The sequence below is a fragment of the Orbicella franksi genome, chromosome 1 (genome assembly GCF_964199315.1).
Source record: "Orbicella franksi chromosome 1, jaOrbFran1.1, whole genome shotgun sequence".
Taxonomy (NCBI): Eukaryota; Metazoa; Cnidaria; class Anthozoa; order Scleractinia; family Merulinidae; genus Orbicella; species Orbicella franksi.
In genome coordinates this window covers 27,799,019-27,821,235 of record NC_138145.1, presented here as the reverse complement: position 1 = coordinate 27,821,235, position 22,217 = coordinate 27,799,019, and the positions used below count along the sequence as shown (strand labels likewise).

Sequence of the window (22,217 nt, the reverse complement as noted above, 5' to 3'; positions counted from 1 at the left end):
TTCATATGCCAACTAGATATTTACATTTGTGCGACATTGGATAATGAATGAGTACATCTGGGGATTCAGAGATAAGCGATTTGACGAAGATCCTGTCATTTTGAATTTGGCGTGAACATCAGATTTGAATAGGAGTGGCTAAGACGAAATGAACAATTAAAAAAGATGTGAGAATCTGACTGACGGCATGAAAGCACTATTGTGTTCGTACATGTTGCTTTTAACATACTGGAAATACTGACTAGCTAGGTTCCGGTAAAGCTCTTTGACGATTCTAACGACAACGCAGCCGTAAGCACATTATGCAAAAAGATTCTTCTAACTTTCTATTTTCGGTACAAACAGCGCAGCTTTCATTTCAACACCTTGATATTACGTGTACTACAGTCTACAGATTGATTTTATTATAGCTTTAAAAAAGTCCGCGGGCGTTTAGTTGAAAATACGTACTTATGGAGATTAAAATCGAGTAATAAAGTCAAAATATATAAAACCTATTTCTCATGGCCATGCTAAAAAGCGGATTCATCGTCAATAATTACTTTAAAAAGGATTCACCAGAATTTGTGAACAAGATCTACCCCATTCACGTTTTAATCTACATGACGTTTAAATCTCCCACTACTGTTTTCACGAAGTTTCGATTTCGCCAAAAGCTAGCTTTCAATATCGTGCGGTTAAAATTTCACGGAAATGAAAATTCTTGACATTCATAACTATAATTGATTAATTGGAAACAACCCGGTTAATTCGATTTTCGGAAAGTTTTACTCAATTTGATGGTAAGGTTATTTTGTAGGTTTACAGGGCTTAAAAGTTATAGATTCAAAGAGTTGCGGCGACCGTTAAAAGCCCTCCGGCACCACTCCTCTCGGTGTGAATTTGGTAACACAGATTATCCATTTTCCGTGTCTTCGTGCCTCATGGCTTCAGGTGAGTAATTTGGGGCTAGCTGTGTCATGCTTAAAACTAGTCGGTTCTTGACGGTATGTTTAACTCAAAACCTGTTTTAAGTTTTCATAATTTAGTCAAGATAGTCCGCAAAAGTGAAGAGGGCCAGGGCATCCACTCGAGTTTGGAAACTGGTAACTAAAGATTTCACGAACAGATCAATTACAAAAATAACAATTTTCTATAATTTTATAAAACGAAAATTAAGCACGAAGTACGATTGACATGCGTAAAGAGCGTGGAATAACTTCTTCAAATTGACACACTGGCGAACGATTTGTAATTTTGTTTTATTAAGAGTCTGTTGCATTGCGCACTCTATCCTAAGAAGCGTGAATTTATCAGGCAATCTTTTTGAAGTAATATTAAAGAACTAATGCTAATATTACAGAGAAGTTCAAACCTAACGCATATTGAGCAGTTTATATTACTCATTTGACACTGACATGCCATATTTTTCATATTATATTGAAAAAATATATTTCTATTTTTTGAAGTTAATTTTGCTTGTTTCACTTAATTAAATAGCGCTATAGCTTCGACCTATCTAAATATCTTCTATAAAAACTAATCTTCATCTCTCCTCTTCTTTTTCAAGCTTCAGTGCATTGTTTCTACAAGTATCGTCTTTCACAAAATCACCTTCAAGTTTCTTTGTCGCAACTCTAAATTATCATGCTTTGGCCCATTGTAAAGTACAGAACAAATTCTGAATTAGTTTAGCGTCGCTACTGAAAACGCAGCCAGCAATATAATTATGTCTTTGCTGGTATCAAATTCCAATTCATATAGTGAGTGTTTCAGCGAATAAAAAGCTCTTTTTATATGCTCGTTTAAAAAAGCGGAGAAATATCTGTAGACTAAATTAAACTTTCCTCTGTTATGACAAAGTTTTAATCCTATCTATTTTTCACATGCACCATGTTTTCTTCACTTTTTGTAGCTCTGTACCTAATCTCTACAGTGAAATGAAGATTCGTGCACTGCGTCTTGCTCTGCCTCGTGTTACCAATAGTTGATGACAAAAGCACGTAACATTACCTAAATGTATATATTATTTCAAGTCTACCAATTTAAAGTAGAAAATAACTGAGATAGTAACCCACCACAAAGGAAGAACAGGCTTAAGATTAAGACGATAACAAACCACAAACTCGGATTAGTCATGCTCGATTTTTCAACATGAGCCATCCATGGAGGAAGTTTGTTATCATATTTAAAATCCCTTTTCCACGATCATTCTTCAGATATAATCTAGATACTCATTTTGTTCTTAATTCCAACACGTCAGCTGCCGCCATGTTGTTCAATATGGCAGATTTTACGTGTACATGTAGATAAACAGTCGTATTTCAAGAAAAAGTAAACTCGTCACAGTTGCGTTGCACGACGAAGCAAACTCCACACAGCTAACTCGCTGTCATCTGACATTGACCTCTCATTCACACCCGTGGGGCACTTCTATCGTTTGTCTTGGTTGGTTTAAGCCTAGCGCCTTTTTGAATCTGACACAACAGTGCTCCTCGACCAGCACTGTTGGGCGGTTTCGGCGGAAGAGGTTTGGATACCGATGCACGTTTTGTCCGCGGAGGTGGCGGGGCTTCCTTGGGGAGAGGGGGTGGATATTTGGGAGGAGGGGCGGCTGCCACGGGGTGGAACTGAACTACTGGAAGAACAGTTTTGTCCACTGACAATCGTTTTCCTTTTGATCTAAGGACAAAAATAGGAAAAAAATGACACAAATGTAACCCGCATACAAGGCACGATTTATCTCTAAACCATACTGTATCTAAAACTCCACTACGCTATTAACTCTTTATTCTCATTTTGTAGTAACGTACAGCTTGATATCCTTCATTTAAGGGCCACATAACAAAGTTTCATCAAAGTTTTAACCACCTTGTACAGCATTAAGAGATCTGCCCACAAGTGTTTCAGTCTAGGTAATCACTCACTGGGGTTTCATTTTAAAGACTTCAAAAGTTACCAATACCTTTTTACAGAATGCTAAAAACAGTATCACATTAAATTACTGACAACTCAAAAAAGGTTTTAATGAAAGGGTTACACGTTAGCAAAAACGTTATTTTTGTTACTTAAAAAATAGACGTTGTCAAATTATGGCATTTTTATGCCAGTGTACGAATACAGTAATGTACACAAATCCGATTGTCCTTCCGAATTTGTGTCAACCCTTGCCTTCACCCAACCAACTACAGAACTTACTTCGATTGACTTCCCTCTCTTGTAGGTACTGTGCCATCATCAGATGTCGATTTCTTTGTGGACATTTTCCGTTTCCTTTTGATCGGAAAGTTAAAGCGAAATTACGAGAGGAATAACAAAAACGAAAGCAGAAATATTGTTATTAGAAATGACGCGGATGTTTCAATTAAAAGTTTGCACACTAATTTTACTAAGAGAACCCCCATTTTCACCGTGTGTAATGTTTAATTTCAGGACACGAATGGAGATAATCGCAACACCATTAAAGTTGAAGACTTCTGCTTCAATACATGGGCGTTGTTCATTTACCTCTGTCCTTCGTCGCCATCTTTCCTACATAGTTTGAGGAGCTGCTTCACATTTGAACTAAAACGAACCTGAAAAAATAAACAAGAGAAAATGTTGAATGATGTCGTAAAGAGAAAAAAGAGCAAAAGATTTCATACTTACGGGACCAGGGTTAAATTTCTTTAATCCGCGGACGTCACCGCCTCTGAAGAATGGATGAGCAACGAGCTGAAATCAAGACAAATGAGAAACGTTTTCGCTCCCCGTGATAAGAAATCTTCTAACTTTCAGTATTGGATTTGCATAACATCTAACAACAACCAAGAACGTCCTGCTTACTACCATTCAACTGCATGTCGTTAACTAAGGTTTCATCCCGGCACAAACTTGAAGGTTGACATCACACATGTACAGGACAATTAAAAAATCATTGCAATGGTTAGAGAGTACGTTTAGCTTCATTTAGACTGTTAAAGGAAGTGCCACTAACCCCCAAAATTTTTTTTCGCTAATATAAATTTCCTGTTTCTCCTGATCACCACTGCGAAAAAATTATCGTTGTAGCTATTTTCGTTAATTTTCTATGAATTTTTAAAGTTTGTAAATTTGCCCTTTTCCATGTTCACGACCGAGGAATAGCGGAGATTGGGACGAGTTGGCTTTTGACGTCACTTCGGGAATAACAAAATTTTGTTTCTGAGAAGAATGTATGCGAACATGCGATAGTGTGTGTCAAAATCGTTGCAGAATGCAAGGAAGATATGTTGTTGGAGGCTGTAGCAATACAGGATGCGTAGAATAGAGTATTCCTCTTCATTCAATATCTCTATCTCGATGAAATTCTACCAGAAACGAGAAAAAGACCAAAGAAGTGGGCTGATCTGTGCGAAGCTAAAGCCGGGGAGCCATTGAGGATTTCTTCGATCTCGGGTTCGCCGCTAATGTAAAAACCTAAAGATTTTCATGGCCTGTATATTCTTCTCTATCTCTAGTGGAAAGCTTGAAATTGTCAAGGTACTCCATAAGACAGGAATTTGGGATAAGCTGGAAGCCATCTGACTATTTCGAGCGCAAACGATCCTCGGAGTCCCAGACGAAACTTTAGGTGACGAAATTACACGGTAAATTAAACGCATCGCGTTTTGAAATAGAGACTTGTCTAAACGAATAACAAACGAAACCTACGTTCTACAACGACGCGAAGAAGATTGTTGAGGCTTCGAACTGGTGAACTAGCTATGTATTTGTGGATTTTAATAAAAACACACGCACGCCGAAGGTCGCCTGTAATCTGGCCGTGTTTCTCAATGGCCATTCCGAATACAGAACTGTTTTGCTCTTTGAGCTTCGTCTCTGAGGAACGAAATACATCTAAATTACAAACTTAGAATGGATCAGGCATTTATAAATATATGAGGAAAGCGAAACAAACGATTAAGATTCGACTCTATAGCTACCGACGGAGTTTGTTGTGCTGAAAGAAGAATGCGCTTGTCAGTCAACCGAAACGCAAACTAATAAGTCGAGGACTCCCAGGTTATTAGCGTCAGTGGTAGCGTGCGTAAAGTGGACATTTCATTCAAAATTACAGTGAATTAGAAATCTATTCATTCAACTGAAATTATACTGAACCTCTTTTCAAGATCTTGTCGAAGGATTTTCCATGATTTCACTAGTACGGAATATGAATATGCATATACTACGGTACTACAGTAATTGAATATGCATATACTACGGTCGGTCGACAATAACGAAGCGAAAAGTTACCTCACCTTCGAATATTGTTTGCCGACATCTCTGCTCAACTCTTATGTTAAAACTATTTTCAATCATTGATCTGGAGAAGTAGGCAAGAGTGGAGTACGACTGCATCGCATTTTAACTTGCATTTCGGGGGAAATTAATATTTGAATGTAAAAGTGTTTTGACAATCCGAAATTTGCACGTTCCGTAAAGTCAAATTACCAACTCTTCGTGTTCATTAACATCTTTATAACTCTTTCAGAGCTGTAAGCTAACTCTTCAGTCATTGTTTGTACCTTTATAACCCAAATGGACCGGCAAATTGTCGATCCCGGCCTAAATATAACCGTACAACGTGGCGATCTCGACTGGCGACACGCACTTCGAAATGGAAAAAAATATGTACTTCGCAGCCGTCCAAATTGTAGCTAGACTCCGAATTGTAATGCTAGATGATACAGTTCTTTCACTCAAAGTTCTTGTCCAGTTTTGATAAAATATGAATCACAAATAACCCGAAAATGTTTTGACTGCCCTAAAAGCTCAGTCAAAAGTCTCTTGAGTGTTTTAGCCCGGTTCCCGAAGTGACGTCACCAGTAGCCCGACCCAGATCCCACTTTGCGCGGTCGTGAACATAGGAATTACGTGTTTAAACGCCTGTAGAAACGCGGGAATTTTATCAATCGAGATAATTTTTTCGCAGAAATAGTCAGGGAAACTAGTAGATTTTATTAAGGGAAAAAGTATTTTTGGGGTTAGTGGCACTTTAAAGGAGGTTAGTTATGAAAAATCAGTGAAATCATCAACCTCTCGGTGTAATGAAGAGCAAGGTTAATGCAATATCGGGGGCAATAAGATGGATGTTCTCCTGGCTCGTTTCACTAGCATCTAGTATAATGCAAAGCATCTCTTAAATTGGTACGTTTTTGTACCTTGTTTGTTTAACAAATAAAGAAGCCTAAGCCTTGTATTACACTGTGATAAAACACGACGGGCATTTTAGAACGAGGGTAATGTAGAAAACACGAGCCACAGGCGAGTGTTTCCTACATTTCTCGAGTGTTCTTTAATGTCCGGAGTGTTTTGTCACAGTGTAATACACGGCTTAGGCTTCTTTATTTGCTTTATGATATAGAGGTAATGTGGCGAAAAACAATAAAACACGCTTTTTCTATGTTTTATACTGTGATAAAACATGGGTTTTTGACCAATCAGAGCGCGCGCAGGGTCTATGTTATACAAATATCTATGTTATACAAATAAATAAGGTGCAGGTTATAAATTATAAAAACGAAAAACTAACTAGAAAGACAGCAAGACTCACCTCATCTAACGTTGGATACGTTTCACTTTCATTGAAAAAGATAAAACTTATAACCTGAAACAACGTTAAAATGGCATTATCACTATGTTTCTAACAGTGCTTCGATTTATTCATCCATCTTCAATAAGCTCCCTCCGGCAAAAGGAAAAACCTCTCTAAAACTACACATGGAGTATGTCATGCACTATTACTACACTCTGATCTTTGCTAACGTCGATTTTCACATTTTTTCATTTTTTTTATTTCATTTTATTTATTTATTCCATTCTAAAATTACAAAGATAGATAAAAAGTAAACAAGTCAGAGGAGACATGGATAGGGCAAAAATATAGCAAGCTAATTAGATGCCCTTGCTGAATTGACAATAATAATTAGGGTAAAAAAGTTAACTTAACATAGGAGAGGAAGAGGTATGAATTAATTAATACTGAGCAAAATAATACTGGAAGAGTGCGATTTTAAAACGTTTTCTAGTCGCTAAGTTACGTATAGATAAAGGAAGGTCATTCCAATAGTAACATCCAATAACAGTGGGGCAAAATTTCTTTATATTTATTCTGGAGAAATCGGGATTTAAGTGTTGTAGGGATGCACTTCGAGTAACGTAGTTATGTTGCTCAGATACCAGAGATAAGGTGTAATTAGACGGTTTTTCATCAATTAAGTGGTCATATAATATTCATTAATGGTCATATAATAAGATTTTCACATCTTACATGTACGTTATAAAAGACCGCGATGTAATGATTACCATCTACAATACACATTTTTTGGTATTTGACCATATCAGTGAAGTCCAGAGACCACGCAAAATAATTGTCTCACTATACTATACTACGCCGCAGTGCTGCAGTTTGGGGCTAAAAAAAAAATAAGGTGATAATAATTCACTCATTCCATGATTTAACATTTAACTAATTTCTTGCATGAGAAATCCATCCATCGACTAAATGTGTGAAAAATGAACAACTTCTGCGTTTCTTTCCTCTGCTTTTAGAAGAAACGCAGCGTAGAGATATACATACTAGTTATTCAACGCTTTCTCGTGCTATACCAAGGAATATCCCACTTGTCACTTGTATTTTCTGGTATACACACTCGCCTTCAACTATTTTATATCATGCCATAGAAAATACAGTGGCCAACACAATCAGTTCCACATACGAGCAGCACACGATGGGAAGGTTGAGTGTAATGCCGTCGAGTATACAACGACTTTCCTGTATTCTGTTGACTGTATTTTCTATGGTGGCATAGTATAAATTAAGATAGTCTACAAACCTCTACGACTGGTGCATTTCTGAGTTTCGTCAGCTGTTCTCTCTTTGGTTCTGACGTGGTTAACTCCCAGCCTGCTAACATCTCATACAAAAGGTGACCTGGACAATAACGGTAATGATAAACTGAAACTGAGCTTGTTTCTGATAAAGACGGCCCTTTCCTTAGCTGTTCAATGGATGACTATTAAGTGTAACTGTACATGTACCCACATGTAGTACACAATTGCACAGTGGGCTATAAATCTTCTAGAAAGTCTAAAACACATACTCCCGCAAGCTAGTTGAAAAAAATATATATACAAGGCCTCTCATCAGATCTTGAGTGTAAAGCGTGTCGGCTGTCCCTTCGTCTGAGCCTCCCCCCCCCCCCTAACCCGATCGGGAAGTTTGGAGTTTTGCCCAATTATAACTAGGTTTGCCGTAAATGTAACTAAGCTTCCCACGTCCTTGAAAGAAATGATGGTACTTACATGTATATATCGAGATTATTTTTATATCGCTGTGGACTTGAAGACAACCTTTTGCTAACATCTATAATAAAATGAATGACTTTGCTGATAAATTAGGGGCGGGTTTTTTTTTTTTACCTTAACAGGCTATTGGGTAGTAAATGTACTTTGCCAGTCTTCCCTGCTCAAAACTGATGTTTTCAGATGAATCCAGAGGCATGCTTGCCCAGGAAGCCTCTTCTGATCATGACGTTCATAGAAACATTTATAAATGCATATTATGTAAGTTACAAACTTTAGTCTGTTTTTCTGAGGGCTGAAATTGGTATTTATACCGACAATTTATACCAATTGGTATTTAATAATAATAATAACAATTTATTTCTAGCGCATTACATTAAAAAATCTCAATGCTCTTACAGAATAAAAATGTGAAAAACGATAACGAAACCAATATAAGGAAAATATATTAAATTACAATGGATGATAAAATACTAAAATTCATCACAAGATACTAATAACAGATACTAATAATAGATACTAACAGATAATTTGTACCAATTGGTATTTATACCAATTTCAGTCCACAGGAAAACAAACTGAAGTTTGTAACTTAAATGTACATAATATGCAGTGCAATCTTACCAAACTGAATAACTTCCATATCATCTTGCTTGTCTTTTAAAAGCTTCTTTATGGTAGGATAGAGTCTTGATTTCCAACCAAACAGAGAGTTTTCAAAGCCAGACAGTCTACAAAGAACAATAATTTTAAACACATTATACCTGCAGCTATTAGGCAAAGTTTACAATGTAAATGTACTTATACTTTGCACTGTGGGATGTAGCCCCTTTAAAAGGTTAAAAAAATTAAATTTAAAGTTATTTTAAAGGCCTTTTGTACTGTACGTGTACTTCTAAACTGTTTTTGTTTTCCTTGATAAAGCTCAATGTTTTCAATGAGATCAGATGTACAGTATAATACAAACTTCTAAATGGATGTGTCGTCTCTTGACAGAAACTTTTCACTTTGTTGAGGTGAAAACGTTCTGCTTTTGATAAATTATACATATCTAACATGGCTATATTTAAGGAAATCAAAACTTCAAGAACAAAATCTTGTTGACTTACTTGGCATTTCCATTAATTATAAAAATGTTTCCAGAATGTAAGTGACCACAAGCTGGAAGGCCCTTTTCCCTCAGATAGAGCAATGCCTGCCAGTAGGTAATCATAAATTGACAGCTATTTAGAAGTTTGTTTCAGGTTTGCAAGAACATTCCACAACAACAATACTATAAATTATTATTAAACACTATGAGCATACATGTAACTAGCTCGCAATTGAGCAAACGGATTGATGAATGATAATTGTACACATGGCATGACACTCAACAAATGAACAAGTGAACAAACTATTAAACAAATTTATTTTTTTTGTACACCTAGTTCAGGTCATGCAACAGATCAATAAAATCACCCCTCCATGAACACCATTAGGCAAGAAATAACATCTACCTCTAAAACTTGTCGTCCATAGTTTCGAATTTGTGTAACTGACAGAGATTTTCCTTTCACTTGATACTTGTCTTCCCATGATGACTGAGGACGAGACTGAAAGTGAAAAGAAGTACATAAAGCTGAAAATACATGTAAAGCACAGTCATCAGGTCAGTAAATGTAGGGTTTAGGGCGTAACTTTGGTGGCTAAACAAGGAAACCTTTATCTTAATACTGTATTTGCACCTTTGTGGTTCAGTATTAATGTAACAGCATGGTCAATATGCACTAAAAAGATTTTAAAGGAGAGTTCATTGCTTGAAGAAGAGCAAGACAGAGTGCACATTATTATTGCCAAATTAGAATTGACTTAGTTACTGTTCTGGTAAATACTGTATAATCATGTATTACATTGAAGGTCAAGTTGGTTTTCCCCATACCATTAGACAGTTTACAACATTGAGTTACTTGCAAGTCTTCTAGAAGAGGTTTCTGTTAGTCACAAAACATACCAATATCAAAATTACTATATTTCCATTCTGGTTATTAAATACATTAATATAGAATGATCTAGAAATGATACTATTATTATTGTGTTGTCATACCCCATAAATGACATCTTTTAGTGATCCTGCTGATCTGAATGGATGGATGAACATTACCAGGTTGTGTTCAAACACAAAGTCTACATCCATTACGGGAAGCAAGTATGGATACTGGCAAGAGAAAATTTAACAATAATTATTCATATTGAAGTACAATAAAGTGCATTGATTATTGCTTTTTACTAGCTCTCAAGAAATGCAATAAATTATTATAATCTTTACATATACCGGTATGTCACTGGAAAAACTATATAAAAATTATATTAACAAATTTTGGGGTTCTTGACATGTGCATGTAGTTTTCCTCCATTTGTACATTGTACATAATACAAACCTGCAAGAGTGAGAACAGTTCTTTTAAAGTTTTTCTTGTTGCTTTGTTAAAGGTAAGTGTACACTGCAAACTCCATGGTACCATTGTTAAAACAGCGTTTATTTCTTGCTTACTGTCACGTACAAGGAACCATTGCTTATTCATTCGGCTTCCTGCAAAGTATAGTAAAGGTCTCTGTCAGGAATTATTATAAGCTGCATCAAGCAAAGAAAAGCTCTCATTGGTGCTGTGCATGGCTCTAGCGTTAAGATACAGTACATGAATTGATTGTATTCTAAAGCATGGGGATGCCCAAAAAAACAAATTGCTCCACTCAAGACAACAACTTGGGAGAGTTTCCAGTTGCATTACCCATGACAACAATTTTTGTTGAATACCTGTAATTGTACTTTAGTGTTTATATAGGTTACATATAATTCTGGGAGGATACTTAACAATTAGACCTGCAGCCCGCAAGGGCTACGGGTCAATAGCTCATTCGGCTTCGCCTCGTGGGCTATTGACCCGTGGCCCTTGAGAGCGAAGGGTCTAGTAATTGTTTTAGTATCACCCAACTAGTCGGACAGAAAAGGCAATAATAAAGTTAGCAAATGCAAGTTGAAGAAATATTTATTTGGTAATAAAACAAAAGAGAACGTCACGCTCGATTGCGCCAATTTTGCTACGCGAGGACTATTACTAATAGTCCTCTAGTAGCGTAGCCAATTAAAATGCAGGATTTGCATTAGTCCACTAGTTGGGTGATACTAAAAACTATTAGTATCACCCAACTATGGACTAATGCAAATCCTGCATTTTGATTGGCTACGCTACTAGGGGACTATTAGTAATAGTCATCGAGTAGCGAAATTGGCGCCATCGAGCGTGACGCTTTCTTTCGTTTTATTCCCAAATAAATATTTCTTCAACTTGCATTTGCTAATTTTATTATTGCCTTTTCTGTCCAACTAGTTGGGTGATACTAAAACAATTAGACCCTTCGCCCTCAAGGGCCACGGGCCAATAGCCCTTGCAGGCTATGTGTCTAATTGTTAAATAGACCACGACACACCTGTTATGGTGAGAAAAGAGATAAATATTAACCAGCCTGGTTGGTTAGTTAACCAACCTTGTATCCCAATAGTTCACTTTCGTAAAGCATAAGATATACATGTATAAAATAGTTGCCTGAAATAACCCCAAAGACAATTTCCCATGGGAACTTGATAATATAGATTTCAGTGTTCAGAGAAATTATGCCCACACAGGTAAAATTTCACAATCAGTTTCATTTCACCAGACTACTTTTAAGTGTTTGATATAAAGTTCAATAATTATTTGTTTTTGACCTTTGGTGTTGTTAGAAATGATTTTTTTTCAGTCACACAGAAATTTGGCAATACGATGTTAATAATCTTGGCACAAAGTTTTTGTCCACCTGTTATTCGAACTTCTGGTGGGTTCCTTCTGAAACTCTCAAACCAGCAATTAAACAATCAAGATGTCAAGAAAGGCATCCACAGGACCCAGCAGGAACTGTGAGCTCCAATTATGAAAGCACAGTTTTCTTAATACATACATTGTACATGTTCCCATTTCCCTAATTCTTCACTAGACAAATGTTTTCAAAGTGATACAGTTTAAAATCCTACCTATATCAGGTAAATGGTCAATAAAACTGTACTTTTTCGAGTCTTTAAGATAGTAATAACAATTCAGCAACACTGCATCTGAAATGTACATAAGACATTATCATACTGATTGAAACTCTAATTTACATGTCTGACTGCTCTGATATTAAAACAGTCCAGGCATTTATTTGATTTCCATAAGAGGATCTGAACAAACTGCTTCCCTTACCCACCCTTTTCTTAGAGTTTTTCAGCTCTTGATGATGTTTCTTGAATTACAAAACGTATAACATTGTCACCCCTTATTTCTCTCCAGTCCTGCTACATTGGGATATCCACTCCTGGACCTCTCTTTTCCTGCACCCGTATAGTCAGAGATTGCCTACACCTTTCAATTATGGGTTCCTCCTTCCTTCCCCCCTCTCAGTTCCCGCCACATTCAGCTGCATAATCTCACTAAACCTTGGGTCTTTCTTTAAGTACGTGTACTGGATGCAAATTAAGTGTACTGTTTTTCCTTTATGTCCTGTAAGTTCATTATACTTTGGAACAATATGGTATCTTGTCTTTTATTTCTTTAGGTTTTACATCATCTGTGACCAGTATATGTACATCTACCCACAAAATGGACACAAACCTTGGCGAAAGGCAGTCCCCATTTTAATTGTAGTTAGTTTTAGGGCCTGAAGGCTTGACCATTTTAATTGCTGTCTCTCTTTCCCCTTTGTTTGGCAAGAAAAACCCCCCTGTCAGTTTAAGTGGCCCCACAACTCAGTGAATCTGCCACCAAATTCTCATTTTCATTTTCACAAATATGTGTTTCCTTTGTAGGTTAAAACACAATACAATGTTTTTCAACACTGTCAGATGAAACTCTTAAGTTAGTAACATTTTGTAGTGTTGTAGCATACCCCTTTCTGCCATCTTTTGCATTCGTTTCTCATCATCCCATTTCTGTATCAAAGATCTTTCTTCGTCAAGGATAATCCGGTTATACCTTCGCTGTCCCCTAAACAGATACCATACACTGTATTACTGGCACTTAACTGATGTCCAGCGATTCTCTCTAATGCAATATGCCTGGTTGTAACACAACATGGTAGTACTCACAACATGAAGAATAAATGAATTTTGGAGTGGATTTTGCAAGAACCAAGTTGTACTTTGAGAGAATTGTCAGGCTCAATACTTGAATCAATACTAAATACTGGATTCTTGCAAGTATCGAGTATTGAGTATAGAGTGTCAACTTACGTTTGCCTGGTTCGAAAAATTGTAAAGTTTACAGTTTTGTTCCTTGAGGTGATATTAAAACATGTGATAATAAAAAAATTAGTAGGATATTGATGAAGATATAGAAAGGCTACTTTCTTTGATTGGTAAAATGAGTGAAAACATTATAAATTTTGTAAATGAAAATATCATCTAAACAATTTGTACACATTCCAGTGGCTTAATGTGAGCAACAATAAGAGGGCCAAAGGTTTGTCAGTAGAAAGACTGTTGTGTACTTCCCTCATTAAACAAAGTTGATTTGACTTACCTACGTCTACAAATCACCCATATTATCACGAGAATAATCAATGCAACCCCAACAGCAATCAAGACAGGTAGCTATAAAATTTGTATAGAATGGTATTATTAATATAATTATAGTGTATCCTAATAAGATCAACAGAAAATATTTTAGAGAATTTACTAGAGCTTGACATTCATTTAAGGCTGTTACAGTGTATGTATTCATTCTTGTTGTTCAAAAGGCATGGTCAGACCTCGCAGTTGTTCATGGTGCTCTGGAATCTGGATTGAGAGGTGCCTGGGTCAAGTTTCCTAGTTTCCAAGTCTCAGTGACACATTCTTATCTCGGCAACAGAACAATATCTAATGCAAATTTTGAGCCATTTTTTCTGGGGTCAAGTTAAAGAGAAAATAACATTTTAAAATAAGGCGGAAGTTGTACAGTTGTTATCAATTTTTTTTTTAAGGAAGTAGTTTGTGTTAAGGGGAAAAGAGTATACTGCTAAATTTTTTTGTAGACATTCTTTAAGAAATAAGCTATATTAAATGAAGTAACAAGTCAAAAGTTTTAGTGTACCGGTCAAACGTACGTAGATGATGTATATGTAACTTACCCATATATTTTGTCCCATGTAATCAACAAAACCCATGATGTACACTGTAAGAAGTTTGGCAAGCCAGATGTTCGTTTCCAGTATACTGTTAGATCATGATGATAATGATGCCTAGCTCACAGCTTCTACTGCAGTGCAAATTAATTTCGAAATTATCAAAGTTAACCGTAGCATTTCATAACATCTGCGATGAACGATGTACAAATCAACCAGGCGTTTCAGAGTCATGGGAATGTCACGTGTTTAGATTCAAGAGGAAGCACTAATTGTACTTACACCACATATCAACGCTGGTAAATCGTGGGCACCTAGACAGGAAGAGCCGTTCAGTATGCACGTGTGGGAGAATTTATTTTTTATGATTGGCCCGGGAAAGCATTTCCTGTGATATTTGCGTCGATTCTGAAAGGAGGGGATCGTTCTTTATTGTTTTAAATAAGATGGAAGGTCTTTCAGAATCTTTCGCAGCTCAATTTACGGTTTCTTCGGAACCAAACGACACTGCAGCTCCACATCCGAGGTAAGTCTCCAAGCTTCACTTGGAGACAAACAAATTCTTAACTGTGCTTAATTGGTATATTTTGGTTCAGCAGTATTTGCTATGGTGAATCAAAGTAGCTGAATTCTAAACATGAGACCAGTAATCTTTGAGGCTTGTTCCAGTAGGGCCTAGTCTGCCCCCGCCTGAATCTGTCACTGATAGTAAATTAGTTGCAGAAAGGAAAGAAGGAAGGGACTTTGGAAGAAAGTTGTTTTTTTCCTGGGGAGGGGGGGGGGGGGAGCAAATAAAAATTTGGGTAAACAAAAATTTCCTGAGGGGGAGATCATGTTAGCACTTTGATCTTTCTATCACAGGGAGTAAAATATGACTTACATGTACCTTCTCAATAGGAGAAATGTCAGTCGATGTAAAATGGAATGGCCCTGTTTGGTTGATCAAATTGAAAGTACGTAGACGATTAGCCAAAAGTGTTGGATAATGAAGCAGTGAAGTTGGATAATGAAGCATTATATTAGCTGCGTGGTTCTCAAGGATGTCTGACCTTGTCATGCACTTCTAATTCAAACTAACCATTGTTTGTTATTGAAGAAAAATACTTATCAAAACACGATTATTTAATATATAATTAAGGTTACAGTATACCTTCGGGTCGGCAATTTTCTTCAAATTTGGATTTTTGGGTCAAAATAGTGGTCGAAGAATAATCTCTAATTTCTGAAAAAAAAATTTGAAAAAGGCTAAATATTGGCGGAGATATGGCGGTTTTACGTTTTCACCAGAAGTAAAAGTTTACCTCTTGATTGACAGCCCTATGGCACGTATGCAATCAACCGAGACGATTTTCGCGGGAATTACCTACATGGATGTCACGAATTGACTACTCAGTTGATCAGCATTGTTGTTCTGAGCATTTTTGATATTAGGCGTGTCTCTATTAAGTTATAAGTAAACATAGACCACGTTTAAACCATGGACTGGTTCGAAAAAGCGAAAACAGCGAAGAACGAATGAAAATACATCAATGAGTGAAGAAGCGAAAGTTCGCCACGCGGATGAAGCTATAGTTATCATATAAGGCGGGCAAATAGTCGTGGTAAGAGAAAAGAAAGGTTCTGTAAAAATTTCGGAACTTGACAGCAATAACAGGGATGCTGACAGAGACTCTTCTGATGAGTCTGATATCGACGAATTGTCGGACTCATTGAGACCATTTGAAATATTACCCATGCACAGTTGCCCACACACAGTTGCTCTCTGTGCTGTCTTTTGTTGTTTCCTTCGCTCAGCCACTCTAGCGTTCGTATCCTTTTTAGTCTTCCCCATTTTGCCAGACCAGCTTCTAGAAAAACCGAGCTACAGAAAAATTATCTCTCTGCCTTCGGTTCCTTGAGTGCATTGCGAAACACAAGAGTGTTTTAGAGATTCGCGCGTAAATTTCACTAGGAGGTTAACGGTAGTAAAGTTTCCCTGCACTGATTGGCTTAGTTATCTGAGAACCCAGTTGTAGGCGTTTGTGGGCGGAGTTTGTTTGCGAAGCAGAAAATTTTTTTTAGCGCTGTTTTCTCGAATAAATTTTTTCACTTGAAGCAGACACTTTAAAGAATTATAACTCAAAGGGAATTTGTTCAATTGCTGTTAAATTTGGACAGTGGCTAGTTTAACATATAAACTACAAAAGCGTGTCTGGGAATTGTTAATTTCGAAATACTTTTTCTTCGAGAGCAATTTCTGTACGATCACTCCACATTTTTTAAATCCTATTTCGAAAATGTTCTGTAACTTTTTACTGCAATCGAATATGCCAAAATGCAGACACGTTTTTTAAGCGCTTTGGGCCCTGAAACCGAGGAAAAAATTAAATTGGTGAAAAACGACATTCGCTTTGACTTGTAGCTTTCGAAAGGTGATTCGGGCACTCGCATTTAGTGGTCGTGAAAAATTCGACAATTCATTTTCTTTCAAAATTCTTGGTATAGTTTGATAGCCAGCTCCATAAGCTTTAATTTGATATAGAGGTTTAGGTATCTACAGCTTAAACTGCACGCGCTACATCGCTTGCACGCGAGACACCCCTGAAGGTATACTGTAACCTTAAAGTGCTATTAGATATTGCTTTGACTGTAAAATTTTGACTAACTCAAGTGGTTGCAGAAATCATAAAATTGATGGGATGTGTGGAGATATAAAGCCCTAAGTGACTTTTGGAAAATTCTGAGGCAGCCAGGATTTAAATTCCTCCCAGCAATTTTCACAGGTTACTATGGTCTGAGTTGTTGTCTCAAATAATCTAGTAAACACTACTAGCTCTTTGTAGACAATAATGAGGACAAGAGTAAACTGTATAAATTGCTTTATGGGAGGTGTTTCAATGCTGGTTACCTCCACGTTTTCTAAAAGGCAGGTAGCGCTTTATTCTACTCACCCCTTCAATTGATACATTGAAAATACATGTAATTATTACCACTGATGTTTATTTACTTGTCAACAGGATGGCACAGTATAAAACAAAACCCAGCAATACTCCAGATCAGTTTCTACGGAGACAAAGGATGTTGGAGGAGCAGAAAAAGTATGGCAAATACAGTAATGGGGTTTTGGTTATCTTTGTCTGTCACTACTTCTTCTTTGGTCCGTGTAGGGGTTTCCTTCAATGTACAGTGTAGGTAATTTCTGTAAACTAATAACCTATGATCGACTGAGTGCATCCCTGTTTAATACAGTCATGTACACTGTACAGTGTACCTCGACCCACAGTAACATTGCCATTAAGTAATCTGTCATCTTTCCATTGTTTTCATCTGTTTTATTTGCCATTTTCTGTTTTGTACATTTTCACTGATGTTGACCTGGTCATAAATTTGAACAATGATGTCTCATTCAAGAGTTACTTGTTATTTATACACGTACACAGTATTATATTAATAATATTATGTGTATACACTGTACATGGTGTATGTGTATATGGTTTGTACATGAACAATAATGATTTGCTATAGTAATTGAAGTTGAGTAATAAATAGATACAGCCAAATGATGTGTATGTGTCTTCAGACGCAGACGAGACTTTGTGAACTATGCAAGGAAACTGGTTGAGGGATCCTTAGAAGTGGATGATATTGAGACAGAGGTATTATCTTTTAACTGAGTTAGGTTTTAAAATTAAGTTCTTTTTAATTACATGTAGTACTGTTTGCTCACTTGCATGTTAGGAGATGGAATTTGTAGAGGAACATGACAAAGATCACAGGAGAGGTTACAAGAAGAAGTTCAACCCTTATGCATATCAGGTTTGAAAACAGATATTTTAATATTTGGTAACTATGATACATGTAAGTCAGTGTTGTGTTTGTAGATCTAGCCATTTTGATGATTTGCTTGTTAACCTCTCCATTATAAAATTAATTAACATTGATTTTTATTGATCTTCATTCAGTCTAGCCTTCGTGTATTGGGCTCTGGAATACAATATGCAAAGTAATAATGTAGAAATATTGATGTATGGTGTTTGTTTGTTTTGTTGTTAGCTTATGTTATCAGAGTGGCTTGTTGATGTTCCTGATGATTTAGTTCAAGAGTGGTTCATGGTTGTTTGTCCAATGGGCAGGAGAAATCTTGTTATTGCTGCAAATGTAAGCCATGTTGTGTTTATCTTATTATCAGTGCTGGAAGCCCTCAATATACATGTACCAACAGTTGTATCATAGCAGTACACACTCGAAAAAAGTGGAAACAAAAATACTTACCACATACTTACCATGATAAGAGCAAGGGGTGGACTGCAAGAAAAACTGAACAAGAACAGCATGGTAGCAAAAAACATGCAGAAAGAATTGGCATCCAAAGTAGAGCTGTAAACTAGTGGGAGGCCCTGCACAAAGCCTGGCCACCAGTGTTATGGATAGCAAAATAAGAGGAAGCACTACTGTCTTTGTTTTCTTAATATACCTGCAGGGGTTTACTGCTGCTTATACTAAGAGTGGCTACAGAGTGAACAAGTTTTCCTCATTACTCCCAGGGGGAAGCCCAAAGACTCTTAAACCAGGAGGTGTGTAATCAGTAGTTTGTACCATTTGTGTTTATTACTTAATGCAACCTGAAACATAGTTGAAACAGGATCTTGCATCCATGGCATTCATTGGCAATGTAACATATTTCCAAAACTTTCTCTCTAAACCAAGCATACAGCAGTTTTAGTAGTAGAAGAAATATCTCTCCTGTTCCCAGCTCAACTAACATGTACATATTAAATAATGGTGATAAATAAATTATTTGTACACAATTGTCATACGAAAAAATTGAATGATCACAGTCATGTATTTTGTCTTAAAATTTAGTTACTTGTACATTCAACTAAAAGGAGATTTACTGCCATGTAACTCAGCTACTTGATTCTTGTGGATTTGGCATAAATTAAATGCAAATTGTACATTGTACTAATTAGCAATGCAAGCACTCAGTAATAATTAATTATGTTGTTTTTACTGGTCACTGTTAGATCACACCATTCTGGATTGCATCTTCAATGAAGTAACAAATACATTTTATGTGTTGGATGTCATGTCTTGGAGAGGTCACCCAGTGTATGACAGTGAGGTGAATTTTAAGTAGATATTAGTAATTACATGACAGTAGTGAAGTGTGTTGTGCTAAGGAGCATTTTATTCTTAACTTCCGGATGTATCTATTTTCTGAGTGTGAACAGCTAGAACTGTTTTTTTTTTATTGGGTGATTTGACTACAGTGTAGCATTTGTCGCATGAATTGACTACACATCATGTTTTTTTTTTAATTTAATTATTGTTCAGACAGATTTTAGGTTTTACTGGCTACAGACAAAGCTTCAAGAAGAACCATTAGTTACACAAGTGTCCACTCAAAACCCAGTAAGTGGATTGATCATTTGTTTTACATATACTGTGGTTCATCTTATAAGTCCTCTTCCACTTTACTGTCTGATTTGATCTCACACAGTGTCCGTTCATCATTTGTCAGTACAGGTTTGTCAGTCTGCCTCATTGTCCCTGTGATGACTCGTCCATTCAACAAGCCTTGTCCGGTGCTTCTTCAGCATCTGAGGTACATGTACATGTTAATTGTATCTAAAACAGCTGATGAAAGGGAGACTTTTTTAAACTTGATTTCTTTCACTCATATCACGGCAACTCCACTACAGCTGTAGGTGCACTGTGGGTTGCAACAGGGCATGAATCAGGGGAAAGTAATTTGTTGAGATCAAAAGAACCGTTTGGCTAAGGATAATCAGTATCTGGTTGGGGAAGTTCTAAAATTCCTTGTTGAAGTCAAGGAATAGTCAGGGAATTTTATTGATAACGTAAGTTTTGATAATCAGCGTTGTTGATAACAACAATACTACAGTGGTGAAAACACGGTTTTATGTTCTGAAAAGGGAGTAATTAAAAGCCTAAGTCTGTGGTTTAAGTAAGCTGTATGAATTTGTGTTGGTAATACATGTATATCAAACACGAGAGACGGGGACTAATCAAAGTTTCAACCACGGAGAAAATGGTTAAAATACGACGAACATTAAGGTGTTTTGTGATGAAACACCTGTTACGATACAGAGTTTCAGATATCTTCTCAAAAAAAACTAAGGAGACAACGGAAAATAGTAAAAATGTAATGCTAGGACACATTTCCAAGGTCACATCATTATACCACCGCAGTTACACCTCTGCCGACCCCTACGATCGGTCTTCCTCGTTCTCTGTTCTCCTTGAAATGGGCTTCTCTGCCCAGCCTTTTTCTCCATTTGCACACTGCAGCTCCAATACTTCATATAGCTGGTGCAACTTTATTTTAGGTCGATGGCCTGCTGTTCTTCCACAAAAGAACGCATTATACATGTGGACGAACACCGCTTGTCGGCTGGCTGAAACCGCACATGCTTCCCGAAATTCTAGGCGTCTCTGTACCTGAAGCATACCTAGAAAAGGCTCCGCCAGTTAATAAACTTACACTTCTCAAGTCAAACAGAGATTTGCGAGAGGGCGACGAAGAAAAAAGGAATGCTACTGAGAAGTGTGTCTTGGAGGAGAAAATGGACACTCAATCTACTCAGAAAACAAAAGGAAGGCAGAGAAGAAAAAATGGTAGAGAAAATGCAACGAGAATGGAAGTGGAGGAAGATTCAACAGACAAGAAAGGGTTTGAGGATGAAGCAGTGGATTGCAGCGTAAAAATGGAAGTTTCACAAAACATCACTCGGTCACGAGGCAGAAGGAAAAAGGAGCACCATCATTTGGACACTAGTCAAACCAACGAAAATTAATACTGTGAAGTGTTGATCAAGACTTAAGTGGGGGCAAAAGTTATATTTTTGGAAATAGAACCTGTTATATTTGACAGTCAACTGAATTGTTCATGCCCTGCAAATGGACTGATATAGCTTTGGAAAACAAAGCCACTTCCTGGCAAATTCTACTGGCGTGTTCGGGAGAGAACGGACATCTTTCACGATGACTCGTACACTGTAAATTAAAGTATTGATCAAACGGTAATAGTTTGATTTACCAGACGTATTACAGGCGTAAACGATGAGATGAAGTTAGTCACAGCTGATTTTATTGCGTTTCATGTTTTTATTGCGTGGTTCAAATCAACCGGGTCTGTTTTCTGAAGTTGTACCCTGACCTAGCCCGAATTTTACTCGTTATCTGATTAAAAGAAAAAAGTAAATACGTGACCATTCCCACCGTTATATTCAAACTGAATTTTGGCGGGAATGTTGCCACCATGTTTACACTACGGTTTTTAAGTTGTTTAAAAACATGGAAAGAGATACCTTTGCATTTTTCTACACTGACGTTTCGACATTCTGAGCGGCGGTCATCTTCGGAGTCACGTGAAAAGAGTTTGTTAGTAGATGGTTTTATGATTCTGTTCCTTTGAAACTGATGGGTCAGTTTAGCCGTGATGGTAATTGCCAAGAACGTGCAGCTACCGCGAAAAAATTTGTCTGCCGACAGTTGGCGTGTCGTTAAGATGTCGGTAAGGTGTCGGTAATACGCCATATTGGAAAGGTTAACTAAGTCCCATTCCCCCTCAAATTATGTCAGGGTTCGCATTGCATTCAGTGTAGGGCGATTCGTACAAACAAGTGATACGCGGTTGTTTTTGCTTTAACTTTCGGACTTAAATGGTTTAAAAACGTTCTTGTCCGTTAGAAACAGTTACAAATTTGATATAAACTTAAGTTTTAAAAGAATATTTCTCGATCAATATTTTTTACGCTGACCATCGATCGATAAGTTAG

At 37.0% G+C, this 22,217-nt stretch overlaps 2 protein-coding genes across 2 annotated transcripts; one reads left to right on the top strand and one right to left on the bottom strand.

Moving 5' to 3' along the window:
• Positions 1-148: 148 nt before the first annotated feature.
• On the bottom strand, positions 149-14,639 carry LOC145500810 (slowpoke-binding protein-like). Its single transcript, XM_081480351.1, has 15 exons — positions 14,443-14,639; positions 13,854-13,924; positions 13,222-13,319; positions 12,332-12,409; positions 10,701-10,852; positions 10,367-10,477; positions 9,780-9,875; positions 9,393-9,478; positions 8,908-9,014; positions 7,815-7,912; positions 6,533-6,586; positions 3,628-3,693; positions 3,487-3,554; positions 3,178-3,252; positions 149-2,661 (listed from the first exon to the last, which is right to left on the bottom strand). The coding sequence occupies exons 1-15, from the start codon at positions 14,476-14,478 to the stop codon at positions 2,394-2,396; spliced, it is 1,464 nt and encodes a 487-aa protein (XP_081336477.1). The 5' UTR covers positions 14,479-14,639; the 3' UTR covers positions 149-2,393.
• A 150-nt stretch (positions 14,640-14,789) lies between these two features.
• On the top strand, positions 14,790-21,499 carry LOC145500842 (snurportin-1-like). Its single transcript, XM_081480380.1, has 10 exons — positions 14,790-14,962; positions 17,433-17,513; positions 17,996-18,071; positions 18,154-18,231; positions 18,469-18,573; positions 18,896-18,989; positions 19,440-19,537; positions 19,750-19,827; positions 19,937-20,020; positions 20,766-21,499. The coding sequence occupies exons 1-10, from the start codon at positions 14,883-14,885 to the stop codon at positions 21,231-21,233; spliced, it is 1,242 nt and encodes a 413-aa protein (XP_081336506.1). The 5' UTR covers positions 14,790-14,882; the 3' UTR covers positions 21,234-21,499.
• Positions 21,500-22,217: the final 718 nt, after the last annotated feature.

Coding starts and splice junctions, on each gene's coding strand:
- LOC145500810 (XM_081480351.1), bottom strand. CDS start 14,478: ATGGGTTTTGTTGATTACATGGGACAAAATATATGG. Junction 3,694..6,532: donor CGTATCCAACGTTAGATGAG/GTGAGTCTTGCT, acceptor TCTTGATTTCAG/CTCGTTGCTCATCCATTCTT. Junction 3,253..3,486: donor GATGGCGACGAAGGACAGAG/GTAAATGAACAA, acceptor TCCGATCAAAAG/GAAACGGAAAATGTCCACAA.
- LOC145500842 (XM_081480380.1), top strand. CDS start 14,883: ATGGAAGGTCTTTCAGAATCTTTCGCAGCTCAATTTACGGTTTCTTCG. Junction 14,963..17,432: donor ACTGCAGCTCCACATCCGAG/GTAAGTCTCCAA, acceptor ACTTGTCAACAG/GATGGCACAGTATAAAACAA. Junction 18,574..18,895: donor ATCTTGTTATTGCTGCAAAT/GTAAGCCATGTT, acceptor ATATACCTGCAG/GGGTTTACTGCTGCTTATAC.